The sequence below is a fragment of the Dryobates pubescens genome, chromosome 5, assembly GCF_014839835.1.
Source record: "Dryobates pubescens isolate bDryPub1 chromosome 5, bDryPub1.pri, whole genome shotgun sequence".
Lineage (NCBI taxonomy): Eukaryota > Metazoa > Chordata > Aves > Piciformes > Picidae > Dryobates > Dryobates pubescens.
This window is the reverse complement of record NC_071616.1, coordinates 18,940,973-18,954,158: the sequence shown is the minus strand read 5'-3', so window position 1 is coordinate 18,954,158 and position 13,186 is coordinate 18,940,973. Positions and strand designations below refer to the sequence as shown.

Below are 13,186 nucleotides of genomic sequence, written 5' to 3'. Positions count from 1 at the left end.
TGAGTCGCAGAGAGCACACATACACCTCCCTCCGCAGCAAATTCGCAACTGATTCATTGTTTACCTCACACAGAGCTGGGGGGAAGGGGACTGAAGCCGGGCTGTGCGGCCCGGTGCGGCCGGCAGAGGGAGGTGCGGGCCCGGCGCTGCGCTGCTCCGCTCCGCCCGCCCGGCACTGGCTACCGCTGGCCATGGGGCCCGGGCCGGTGCCGGCCTCGCCAGACCCGCGCCTCCCGTGATTCACACACATGCTTTTCCCAGCGATTACACCTCTTGATTTACTTCGGGCCGGTTGAAAAATACAAGTTATCCAGATGTAAAGACACATTTAGCATGTATGAGAACCACAGGAGGGTTACTGCGAGCTGTCCCTCACAGTGACGATTAGCAGGCCATAAAAATCCACCGGAAGAACTGAGTCTCCCACCAGCACTAATCCTGTAACCTCTATTTACTGCCTACAGCATTCAGGCAGAGCTGAGGATGAAACAGTGCTCTAGGGATATGGATCAGTTTCTCTCCTCCTCATTACTTATTCTCACAAAGAGGAAAAACGTGCCTTTGAGGACAAATCAACAGCAGAACACTCAAAACAAAATCCTGAGCACCAGAGAAAGAAACTACATTCAGTTAAGATGCATTTATACTAAAAACCAAGTAATTCTGTGTAAAATGAAGATGGTAGTCTGGAACACTGAGTCCCAAGGAGTGACTGCAGCAATCACTTGGATCCAACCAGGACAGGGCTGTCTGTCACACCCCCCTACAGCACAACTCCCCGATGTCTTCAACCAAATAATGTAAAAGCTCTGCTGCAAAAACTCCTCATACAGACCACCTATACTACACAGCCATGCTGCAGGTTCTACTGCTGCACTTAATCCCACTACTAATAAATCTGAAATAATTAAACTCATGTTCTCAGCAGTTTCAATTAACGTCTCTGTGTATCACAGCTACCAGCCCCCGCCCCACCCCCCAGCAGCAGTGACCTTCAGCTGATACCAGCCCACAGCCCCCAGAATCAGGCTATAAAACTCCCGCATGCTTCCTGCTAGACCTCGATGCTGAAGATTTGTTAGTGTTGGCAGCAGATGGAGAGCTGCTCTTGCGCAATGCTTTATTGTGTTGGTCTTCATTTTTCCACCAGCCTTGCTAAAATAATTCATATTCTAACTTCATTATAGACGCTTTAAGGTTCCTACCGATCTGGGGCACACAGCTGTGGACCGTCCTTTTTAGTCAAATCTGCAGAAAGGACAATTCCAGAAGGAGAAATTCCTGTCCTCCTTCTCCCTCTTTGGAAAGCATCTCAGAAACAGATAGAACTTCTCTGGCAGGAGAGGGGGAAGGGCTGCATAATGCTGAGCCACAGCTTTGGCCCAGTGTGCCTCATCCATCATTTCCTAGAAGCACAAGGCTATTAAAACAATAGCGAGGACTCCATCCAACTCCAGTTGCTCCTGGGAAGGATTACATAAAGAGCCAGCAGAGCTATGGAACTGAGCAATTGCAGTAGCAGCCTTCCCCATTCCTTCTGCACCTCCAGGCAGACAACTTCCTCAAGAGTCCTCTCTCATCTTAGAGGGCACCTGGCAAGACCTGAAAACCTTGAAGATCATCTTCGGCAAGGCAGGCAAGAAATGGACATTTGGAAGATCACCCCACTTAAAGTTTTCAATGAAAGGGTCTAGAGGAGTGGATGAATAGAATAAACAGCCTAGTGGCATGCAACTTGATAGTTTCTAGTTGCAATAGACAGACACACCAACAAGCTCTTTAAAGAAGGCGGCAGTTAATGTAGCTACTCACTAGTTATTTAAAGGACTGCTGGACTGGGCCCAAATACTGATAAACAGAATGTTATAAAAATTAATAGCACTGGCCATCACAGTCAACCTTTTGGTTTCACTTCACTAACCACTATATACTGTAAAACCATATACATGGCAATATAAGGGAAGCTAGACAAATATTCTCAGCGCTTAATCACTCTAAGCTAAGAATTCATGCATGTTCTCCACAGCCTTTAAGTTACAGTATTTAAGATGATTTCATTTATATTTGGTTATTGAAAACCTAATGTATTTTCCTGATGCATCCTTAGTTAATCCTTGTTACTTAAATGGATTTTGGTATCTGATCTGTGTTACTTGGATTGACATACCACAAATCTGCAGGCAAGTTGAGCACTCATGTTAAAGACATGGTAAAATTCCAAGTAATGTACTTAATTTTTTTAACCTTTTAAATTCCAAATGTGACCATCCATTGCTTTCCAACAATCTCCCCACCCCACCCCCCCCGTTAGGTATCTTGATAGTATAAAAATCAGCTCCCCTACCTACTCATACCCATAAGTGCATGCAATTAGGATGTCAAATTGAAATTTGCACTTTAAGCTTTCTTTAAAAAAAAGAGGAGGCAAAGAGGACAAATTGGAAAGCATAAACACATTGAAATTACCAAAATGTTTACTCCACTGCAAATTAATTTAAATTATTTCTGCACTTTAAATTAGTTTTAGAAAGGATCAGATCAAACTTTTAAAAAGCCCAGAGTGGATGCTGACAGTGACAGTAACACTAGTGAAGTGTCATTCATCATCTCACGCTCTCCACTCACTTTTGAATTAACTGTTGTATGATGCAGTGTACCCAGGTCTGATGAGAGAGGTAACAGAAAACAATTTTATTTTTAGTCATACTCTTAATTGAAAGACCTTGACACAGCCTGGAAGTTGGCCCAACAGACACAGTGCTGCTGGTTCCTTCAAACATACAGAGAAGAAAAAAAAAAAAAAAAAAAAAAAGAGAGAGGAAGAGGAACACCAACCAAAGTGCACTAAGAGCCAAACCTAAATTCAACACTTAATTCCAGTGCAGCTCCCATTCGGGAAAAGCTATGCTCCATAAGTTTCACCACTCGCACTTAAAATCTGCAGGACCAAAAAGGCAGGCAAAAATGCCTTTCTTTCTATGTATGAGTCAAGGCTCAGTGAGAGGTGAAAAGAACTCTTCATACCTCTTTTCTTAAAAAGAAAGCCTGTTAACCTGCAGTACAGTCATCTACAGCGATGATTCCTGACACAGTGCTGCTCTGCTGACTTGGACTGCAGCATCACAGGCCTCTGCCAAAGGAGATAAATAACACAACTGGCAGCTCTGTTCCCAAACAGAAACCTAAATACTAAACAGAAGCTGTGATAGCTCCTTGCAGTGACAGCACAATACATCTTCTGTATGGGAAAAGGTGCCAAGGAGGCCCAACTTGCAACCCATGTTTCCAGAGATGTCCCTTCCTCGCAGACTGGGGCATGTTTAGGCACTACTAACACTAATTGATTCGGAGAAGGAAAGTCAGCTTTCTCTCTGCAGTGCATTTGAAACTAACTGACCTTTCAAAGTGAACATGCCAGATGCACAAACCATCTCAATGACAGATTGAGATGCTTGTTGGAACCAGAAGAGTTTTGAAAGCTTCCATCCAAAAATTAGGTCAGTATAAATACTTGAAATAAGAGTTTCAATTTGAGAAAACTTACTTTTTAACTAGTTAAACAGAAAAGTCACTGGTTAGCAAAACAGGCCCAGCTTGCTGGCAGGGAAGGAACCACACAAGATGGACCAAGCAGTTTGACAATATCCAGCATGCAACAGTTTGGGGCTCTAGGGTTACTTGGCTGAATTTCATTAAAAATGACAGAGAAAGTTATGAACTGCTATAAGGAAGAAAGAAGAGTCATATTTCCTTTGACCACAGTGTCTTATACATGATCCCAGAGTCTCCAGTACCCATACTGTTTCTCCCTCCTTCTCCAATATTGTTTATCTAGAGAGCCACTCAGAAATGAAAAGATTTGTTCATTGCTGCAGAACATCCTCTAAAACCTGAATACATAATCCTTAATCTTGGAATTAATACGTTCATTCCTGCCTGAAATTAATGCCAGGGCTTTTATAGCCATTTCAATTATGCAGGTATTATTACTGGACCTTTCAATATAAGGTAAGATTCCAATTTTACCATAAATGCAGTAACTAGGTCTAGTTCTAAGTCCCTACATAGTGACAAATAAGCAATCACTGAATTGTCTGGACCTGACAGGTAACGAAAGGAAAACAGCACTGGAATGTGGTTTCCTTCTGTCAGTGTACAAGAGCAAGTGTATCTTCTTGGAGGTTAGGACAGAAGAAGGAACTCTCACCTAATTTTTCATCTAAAAGAAAGTATCCAAAATTTTTATGACCAAAATACTTTCAGACAATTCACTTCTAAGGGCACTACTACCTACTAACTGTCAAGTATGTGAACATACCTGAGCAAGAGTTTAAATGCTTAGGCAATGTTTTTAATATAAAGACAGCTAGTGTTACTTCATGCCACATACCAGGGAAGACAAACTAAGAATAATGTAATTGGACAGCCCAGCATTTCCCAGAATATCAGCCCATATGTTGAAATTCAGCAAACTAAACAACTCACCCAAAAGACAAGGTATAGAATTAACAAAAAAAACAAGCTACCATTAATAAAGAACATCTGAAATCTCACAGCTAGGTAAACGTTGTTACCCAAATCATTGTAGTGCATAAGCAAGTTCCAACAGTAAAACCCAAAACACATGATAAAATTCAGTTACCAAATGAAAATATAGGGAACAGTGAGACTATGCTTCCTCAGCCCCTTCTAATTAGCAATGCCAGTTATAACAGACACTCCACATCCTGTGATGCAGTACTAAGCAAACAATCCAGCCTGTCAGTTCCTCCTCCATCTACCTCACCTCTGCTTAGCATGATCACCTAAGCCTTTAAAGTTTTCTGTCCATTTCATCGGTCTCTTAAGACTACTATTGTTTAGTAACTGCCTTTAGTGTCTGTGGGGCTTTGTAGACTGTAGAGGTTATATTCCACTCAGTTAATGAGAATATTAAGTTTCCTACCTCCAATATTCTGGGTAATTATTGTAGCTGCAACAAGGACCTATTAAAAAAAAAACAAAAACCAACTTTAAAAAAGGTAAGGATAACTAAAATCATATGTATATAGCAGTCATAAAAGACACATGTATTATCTTAGCCCAGATGCAGAAGCTATAACTAGCACAGAAAGGAAGGGCATCTTCTCTTTACTGGTAAGTTTAACACATGGAAAGCAATGCAATCCAAAATTAATATAAAGGCAAGCAGCTCCCTGAAAATGTGGCACTTCCATTTCAAGAGTGACACTGTTCTGTAGGAGATGATTTTTTCAATCACGGAAACATGTAAGCAGATTCTAACTTACATCGGCTGAGTGCAAATGAGAGCAATCATTTACTTCTGCGAAGACAATCAGGCAGATTTGTACAAGCCACTTACTCACTCCAAAACCCTAAATGTTTTTAGCTGTCATGAATGCCACTATTCCGTTAAGATTGCCAATGAGACACTTTTCTAATGTAACTTCCAACTGAAAAAAAAAACCCAACCAAACAAAAAACCCCAACACTGAAAGAGTCTAAGGTTTTCCCAGTGTTTTCTTCTCAGTTCAGTTCTAAAAGAGTACAATCAGGTAACAAAGTTGTTTTGTTTGGAGTTTTTTTGACCCATTGCTTTTCCTGATGTAGCAGGACCTTCCTACACGAGTGCTACCACAAAGCCAATTTTGAAATAATTAAGCCACATGGAGGGAAAACAAGTTTATACTTTTGAATAAAACCTGAGAGCACAGTTGCCATTTTTTCAGCTGATTGGCTAGAAAATCATACCAGATTTTAAATTAATTCACAGTTAGTTCAAAAATCACCAGGGGAAAAAAAAAAGTATGGTATCTTGGAATTTGCCATAGATGGAAACAAATATTTCATGCCTTTGGAAAGGGAGAATCAGCAACAGCAGAAAATCTCCATTCTCACAAATCTCAGTAAAATGTTTGACAGGTACTGCTTCAAAGGAAAAAAAGAATTAAAGCCACCTGTGCTGAACTGAAGTGAGGTGTGATCGAGGACAGGATTAGAACTCAGAATGCTTGTTGTAAACTAGGTAAGTCAATGAGATGAGTTAAAAGCAATGCATTCAGGAAGCAGACCTCAAATATGTGACTTAAGAGTTATTAGATTGCAAACAATCATCTGAGATAACAAAATTTGGCCATGTTCTATCTCAAATATAGATAATAAAGTTTCTTGTTACTGTCAAGTTCTCAGCCACTTTACCATGCCCTTTTTTGCAGGCAAGTTTTAAGAAAGGTGCATAAATGTTACAGATACTTCAAGAAAGATAAGTGTTCTAGACAATGTCCATTCATCAGAAAAGCTGAGTTATTTTATCAAAACAACAGCTTCCCAACCTAGAAACATTCCAGTGCTCTCTGTGCACACTGAAAATAAAAGAGCAGGTGATTTTTAGCACAAATTATTTAAACTGAAAATTATGAAAAACTGTATTAGGGAGAATAAAACAAACCAAAAAAAATCATGGATGTTGACTACATAGTGAAGCTATGAAATCTTCATGTAAGCTTTTAAATAACAAATTAGACAAACATCTGCCATAAACACTTAATATATGTTTAGCCCTGCTTCAGAGCAAAGACAGACTTTAACAACTCTTTTAAGCTCTACATTTCCATGTCTTTACATCTAATGACTAGTGGTTACAGAGCAGTCCTGTAAAAAAAATATTTTATTCTATACCTTGCTGATATTATTATCTCTTGAAGTTGATCACATCTTAACTTTGATCAATAAATACTGATCTTCACAGACTACACTTATAGCTACTTATTAATGCTAATGGAAGTCTTACACATACCTAATAACTCAGATTTAATTCTCAACTACATTAAAACAGAATAAATTAGATTCTAGGTTGGCTAAGCAGAATTGATTAAAAAAATTACAATGTTTCAGTAAATATTAAAATCATACTTCTGTATGGTAAAATCTGCTTTTAATATCATGCAACTGGAAGACAGCACAGAAGCCGTAACATTAAATGTGCATTATTCACAAGTAGTATTTCCTGTGTATCCAGTATTACTGGGTAACATTGTTTATGAGGAGAAACAGATTCAGTACACACTAACACTATAAAGAGGCCTGGCTTACACATTGATTACTCGTGTACCAAAAATGGTATGCTGAGATAAAAAGGCAAGTAAGAAGCATTCATTCAAAGAGTTTATTAAACAAAAGAAAAAGATTAACATGTATTAAACATACTCTTAGTTGTTTCTAATGTGGAAACTACATGAAAGGCAAATACTTATCTTAGATCTCTTATTAAACGCCGAAACACCAACAGTAAATCACTTACCCGTCTCTTAACAGTTTACAGCACAAGTACAATGAGGCTGTAACAAACCTGAATGAATTGCTAAGCCACCCTGACAATGCCAGTGAGCTTTTATTTATACAAACAACTCAAAAATGAACACAGACAGGAAAGCAGCACAAAATTTTGCATCTAAGGAGTGTCTACTTTACAGTTAACTGAAGCTTAGGCTCTCAGAGACCAGGCACACTAACTAAAATGTAGCTTAAAAACTTCAGGCCACAACAAATTTTTCAGTATACTTGGGATGTAAATGAAGCAAGTAGTACAATTACTGACATCTCTTTACTATGCAAAGAGCAGTTGTATCTCAGAAGCATGAGACCAAGAAGAAAACTACATAGGTAAAAATAAATACTCACCTTCCCAGTTGATCCAAAAGCAAACAAGCCAATGTCTTCGTAAGTAGTGACAGCTGTGAGGGAGGGGATAAAAAATAATACCTGAAAACTCTAGCTTTGCCTTTTTTCTCCTTTTTGAATGAACATAATTCAGGACAGAATTAAAAGAGTATTTTATAGCATTTCTCCTTTACAAAATAGATTTTATGTGCACTTGTACTCATGCTGCAAAATACAGCTACCTATATGCTCAACCATTCAGACTCTCCAGAAATTCAGTATTAAAAATATTTAAGGAATATCATCATCTTAATGGCAAACAGCCTTCTCCCAAAGATTATTGGAAGTAATACAACAAGTGAAGAATCAGGAAATTAGCCTCAACAACTAGATAAAATATTCCTCCCCCACCTTTTTTTTTAAAAGACAACAGAGGAACTGTTTTCATCTTTCTGTGACTATAACATCAATCACACTCTTGCCAGCTTTTAAAGACTCGGCACTATTTGTGTTCAAGAGAGATGAAGGTGAACACCTGCCTTGGTTGAAAACTGTTACTAAAAACCCCAAACAAAACACACTAAAGCAAAACCAAAGACAAAACAAAACTCCTGCCCTTACCTGCACCTGACTTACATAATCACATTAAAATAGCCCACGGTTTCCTGCATGCTTTTGTTGCTTTTAGCTGAAGCTCACTTCTAATATTGCTGGTAACTCAAACCAATCCCTCCTCAGAAAGGAGGAAGTCATATTAAAGTCTTTCATTGTTGCTCTGTATTTTGTTATTAGAAACTCAAGCAGTATCAAAAAGATGAAAGTTTGCTGACGAATACCACTCACGTCCTCGGTATCTAATAAAACAGTTCACAGCTGTAAATGCCTCAAAGAGTAAACTGAATTTCAAACCTACAGACTCTTACTGTCACAACACTTGTTTTTAATTCTTTAGCTCTTTCTACTTAGGACACTACTGCTTCAACTCCCCTCACATCTTAATTTAGGGCCCAGCCCTGAAATTTGAGCTTCTGGGAGGGGACCTTCACACCTGAGTGAAGTCCCACTGAAATAAATGAAACCAAACATAAGAGACAAAGGCAGTTCACAAGGATCAGGTGACAGAACTGCAGCCAATTTCCCAAGATTAGGTGGTTTTATGACACTGAAGTTCTGCACACGAATCAGATCAATGCTCCAGGGGGGAGGGAAGCTCCAAAATCTTCATAAATTTGGTCTACTGCTGACACCTTACATCAGCTGCTACCCAGTTATATACTGACATAATTAAATATTAAATATGTCCTACTAGCTTTTACCTCTGTATTTTTCTTACATTTCTATTTATAAAAGTTGTTGATCACAAAGAAAAAATAAGAAAGGCATCATTTTAGAATGCCATCCTCAATGGCATGAAAGAAATCAGTAAAATGTTAAGCAATAGTTATATTTGGTTTTCCCCTGTGGGAACAAATACAGAGCACACACGCATGCAAAGTTGCCACCAAAGAGAACAATATTCTCCACACAATTCCCTAACGGCAATATGAAGCCTTACAATATTTTCTATATTTCTGTTTCTGCAATCAATTTAGTCCTGTGACACTGGAAGCTGGAATGCTTAATCAAATTAGTTCTGTAATTTCAAGAACGTAAGGAGCAAAATATTAAGCACAAATGATACAAACAAGCTCTGCCTGATTGACCCGATTTCTGTCATGTTATAAATATGAAACAGAAATGATCCATTTAAATGCAAGCTGAAATTGGCTAGAACAAGCAGTACTCATGACTAACTCAAAAGGAGAAGTTAAAAAAAGAGAAAAAAAAAAAGGCAAGCCACAAAACTTCAAAGGCCATCCCACTCCAATTTCCAATTCCTCTGCTTTACAGAGTAAGCTTAGCCTTTATCAGCCCAAGCCCCAGAACAATGGGGGTCACACTGAATTAACATCAGGAGAATACATCAACTAAACTAATCCAAACCTAACACTCAACACTTGGGAGTATTTTTTTTTGCTAAGCCTTTAGGTATACACAGATCATGTGATTTTGTGAAGTCCAGACCAACGTAATTTAAAAACTGAAGACATCTCTTTATTTTTAAACTACAACTAAAATGCCCATGCTTAATAAATCATGGTCTCTGTTTAAAATGGAATTAAAATCAGAGCTTCCTTTTCAGAAAAGTATTTTATAAAATCATCTCCTTCCTAGGATTACTTTTATAATTTGAATACCTGAATTAATAGTTTACAAACACTTTCCAAAGTTTTTCTTCTTCACCCTTGAAATTTTTCTAGCTCATTTTTTAATATAAAATTTATTTCCAATTCCTTGATATGGATTAAGCTTAACACTGTAACATTGCTCACAAACTCAAGTGGCTTTTATAAATGTTCAATTATCTACTTTGAAAGCAAACATACACAGATTTTGTCACACAACAGGTTCTACTTCTTCCTTTCAAAGACAGTGATCCAAGGAAAAACTGGGAATGGTATCTAAAATGGATTTCTTCAATAGTTTACAGGAATTACAGTAAATCATACCTATATATATATTAAGAGTTCTCTCAGATTATACAAGGGGGAAAGAAAAGAAACATGAAAGGCTGTAAATGCAGCAAACTGGATCTAGATATAGCCCTGGTGCTAGTCTTACCTGTCAACATTAGGTTTAACTAATTAGGTACTGTGAGCTGCTATTTTCAGACAAGATGAACACGTCATCCTTTTATTTTAGTGGTATTCCTTGCTTTCCGTTGCGTGTATTTAAAAACTGCTTTCCTGAGGTGGAATGTTGCCTTTGGACAATAACTGAGGAGTTACTGTGTATTATGTCTCTAGGTTTGACACTTCTCTTACTTCAAAAAGTTTAAATCCTTAGTTTTCCTCTCTCACCAGTAGTTCTTTTGTAAGGATCTCTAATTATTTCACCAGACAACAACATAATACCACTTCGTGCCTATGTAATACAGAACTATTCAGACTCAAATAAGAGGTAAACAAAGATGTTCAAAAAATTACCTCGAGTTCTGGTGCATATCCCTAGCTACTTATTTCAGATTCTAGGCAATTTTTAATAAGCAGAGCTCCAAGAGGAGAAAAAAAAATGGTTAAAGACATAGTCTCAAATCATCAAGCAGCCAACAATAGAAATCACAGAAGTAGCCCTACCTCTTGAGATCTTTTTTAAGACTGTGTGAAGAAGGTGAAGAGAGGAGCAGCAGATCTAAGAAGAATCAGGAAGCAATCGTCTTGAGAGACCAAAACTAGCTATAGAAACCAAAGCCAATAAGGACAGAAATGAAAGTTTTCTCCCACCACCTTTAAAAAGAGAGGAGAGGTAAGAGGGAAACAATAACTAATTACCAAATGACTGAAAGAGATGGAGACTTCCTGGTATTACATGATCTTTGTGTATGAGAAGTCAAGGAATTAGTCAGTTGTTTCAGTAACAATTAAAGGAAGCAAGAATTAAAATGTTAGCATATTAAATTGCACCTATAAAATTCCATGAGAGCATCTATAAACAAAATATATATGAAGAAGCAGAAGAATAAAAGTCTTTGTACTTGTAAACAACAAACAGTAATTGTTAGAAACAATAGCTATACTGGGTCACATCTTTGTGATAGAGAAGTATTTCAGAAATCGCTGCTAGATAACGCATTATCACTTACCAGTCTGAGTGCACATATTGAGCAGAAGAAACACAGAGTAAGAAGCAAGGCTGGCAACAATCAGCAGCAAGATACTAAAAAACACAAAACTTTCACAATTACAGCACTTTCTATCTTTAGGAATGTTACCTTTGCAAGAAGTAACCTACCACATGACCACATTTCCTCATTTTTTGGCTTATATCTGCTGACTTGGGTTCATGTGGTCTCTGACCTTCCCAATACTTGCAAGTTCCAGTGTTTGTTACGCTCATGACCAAAGCACACCACACAGTATACAGGATAAAGGCCCAACACATGAATTACAACGAGGACATAAACATAGGCTTTTGTGTGTGTACATATACACAGACAAATAGGTGTCTTCTAATGAAATTAATCTAATGCTTAAAAATGGACAGAGTGACAATTCTGGTGACCAAGGCCCTGTTATCCATAGGTTAGTATGGACAACAAGCAGAAGTGCAAACGAAAGCAGAAGCTGGTTGTGGTTTTGCAGAAATGCGGCCATCCTACTCCAGAAGGCCCATTACTGTAACTGAAGGAGATAGCAGCTTGGAAATGAAAATATCCATCTATTAAGATTAATGGCCAAGAAATTGCCACCATGTGGCAATTTAATGCAATGTCTGGGCAGTACTCGAGTTAGGCCAGATTCGAATCACTAAACCAAAGAGGGAAGATCTTATTCAACAGTACTGAAAAGCACACACTATTGGCTTCTTCCTCAGCTTTTGCACAGGAGCCTTAGTAATCAAGCTTTTTTCATTTACAACTAGAAGCTGCTTTTAAACATTAAGTATATGTAGAAACAAAGAACTTACCTAAACCCCAGGATGCCTGTGTTTGCCATAGCATAGGACAAGCCAAGTATCCCACTTCCCATGATCGCATTCATTAAATTAAATACTGACACACCAAAGGAAGAGCCACGATTTGGAGGACTCTGAAGGGGGCAACCAAAAGTGCCATTAGTGCAAGAGAGATTTTCATAGGAGGAAATTTAAAGGAGAGGAAAAGTCAGTCAACTTTTCCTTTTCAAAGCTAAATCAGAAAATTCCTTTTCTCATTCCAGGACCCGTTAAGCTGTCCCATAAGAATCTCACGGTGCCCACAACTTTTGAGCACGGTGATACCGAAGCAGCAAGATTTATGCCCACATCAGGCTCTACAGCTGCGGGCTCGCCACAGGAGTGAAGGCAGAGCAAACAGCAGCACTCCTATGCGCAGAGCAACCAAAGCGTCAAACGGATCAGAAGAAGCGTCCAGTCCAGATGTTCCTTGCACAGGCCCCGTACTGCCCGGTGCGGCTCTTCCCGCCACCCTCGCCAGCTGTCACTCCCTGGAAACCATCCGCACAGCTTCGTCCATCCTCTGCCTGCTCGCTCGGCCAAGCTGCACTGATCGGCCCGACCTTTGAGCCCTAAGATCCTTTATGTCCCTCCCTCCGCCCGTCCGGGTCACGATGCCCCCAATTTTTAACACCGAACACGGCTTGGGGCAGCCGTCCCACCACCTCCCGGCCAAGCCCCACTGTCAGACGCAGCAGCGGCGAAGAGCAAAGCCGAGCACGAGCCACTGCCCACCGCCCCACAACGGAGCGGGCCTGGGCAGTCCCACGGCCGCAGCCCCCTCAGGGCGCTCCCTTCCCCACCACCGAGCCGCCCCCCTCACACGCACGCTGCCCGACGGCGGCAGCAGCGGAGTGGACTCTCCATCCTCCTCGTCGTCTTCCTCCTCCGCTTGCTCACGGGCGGACAGGTACCAGCCGTGCTCGACCATGAGCCGCCCGGCCCCCTGCGGCGGCAACCGAGCCATCACACCCCACACCCCACCGCCTTGCCT

General features: G+C 39.8%; 1 protein-coding gene across 1 annotated transcript in view; it reads right to left on the bottom strand.

The window, feature by feature from the left end:
* SLC38A6 (solute carrier family 38 member 6) overlaps positions 1-13,159 on the bottom strand; it is a 39,747-nt gene extending 26,588 nt beyond the window's left edge. Inside the window, exons 1-5 of the mRNA XM_054161723.1 lie at positions 13,022-13,159; positions 12,166-12,287; positions 11,342-11,415; positions 7,681-7,733; positions 4,946-4,985 (exon numbers count right to left, since the gene is read on the bottom strand). Of these exons, the coding sequence (XP_054017698.1) occupies positions 4,946-4,985; positions 7,681-7,733; positions 11,342-11,415; positions 12,166-12,287; positions 13,022-13,159 (427 nt within the window). The remainder of the gene's footprint in view (positions 1-4,945; positions 4,986-7,680; positions 7,734-11,341; positions 11,416-12,165; positions 12,288-13,021) is intronic.
* Positions 13,160-13,186: the final 27 nt, after the last annotated feature.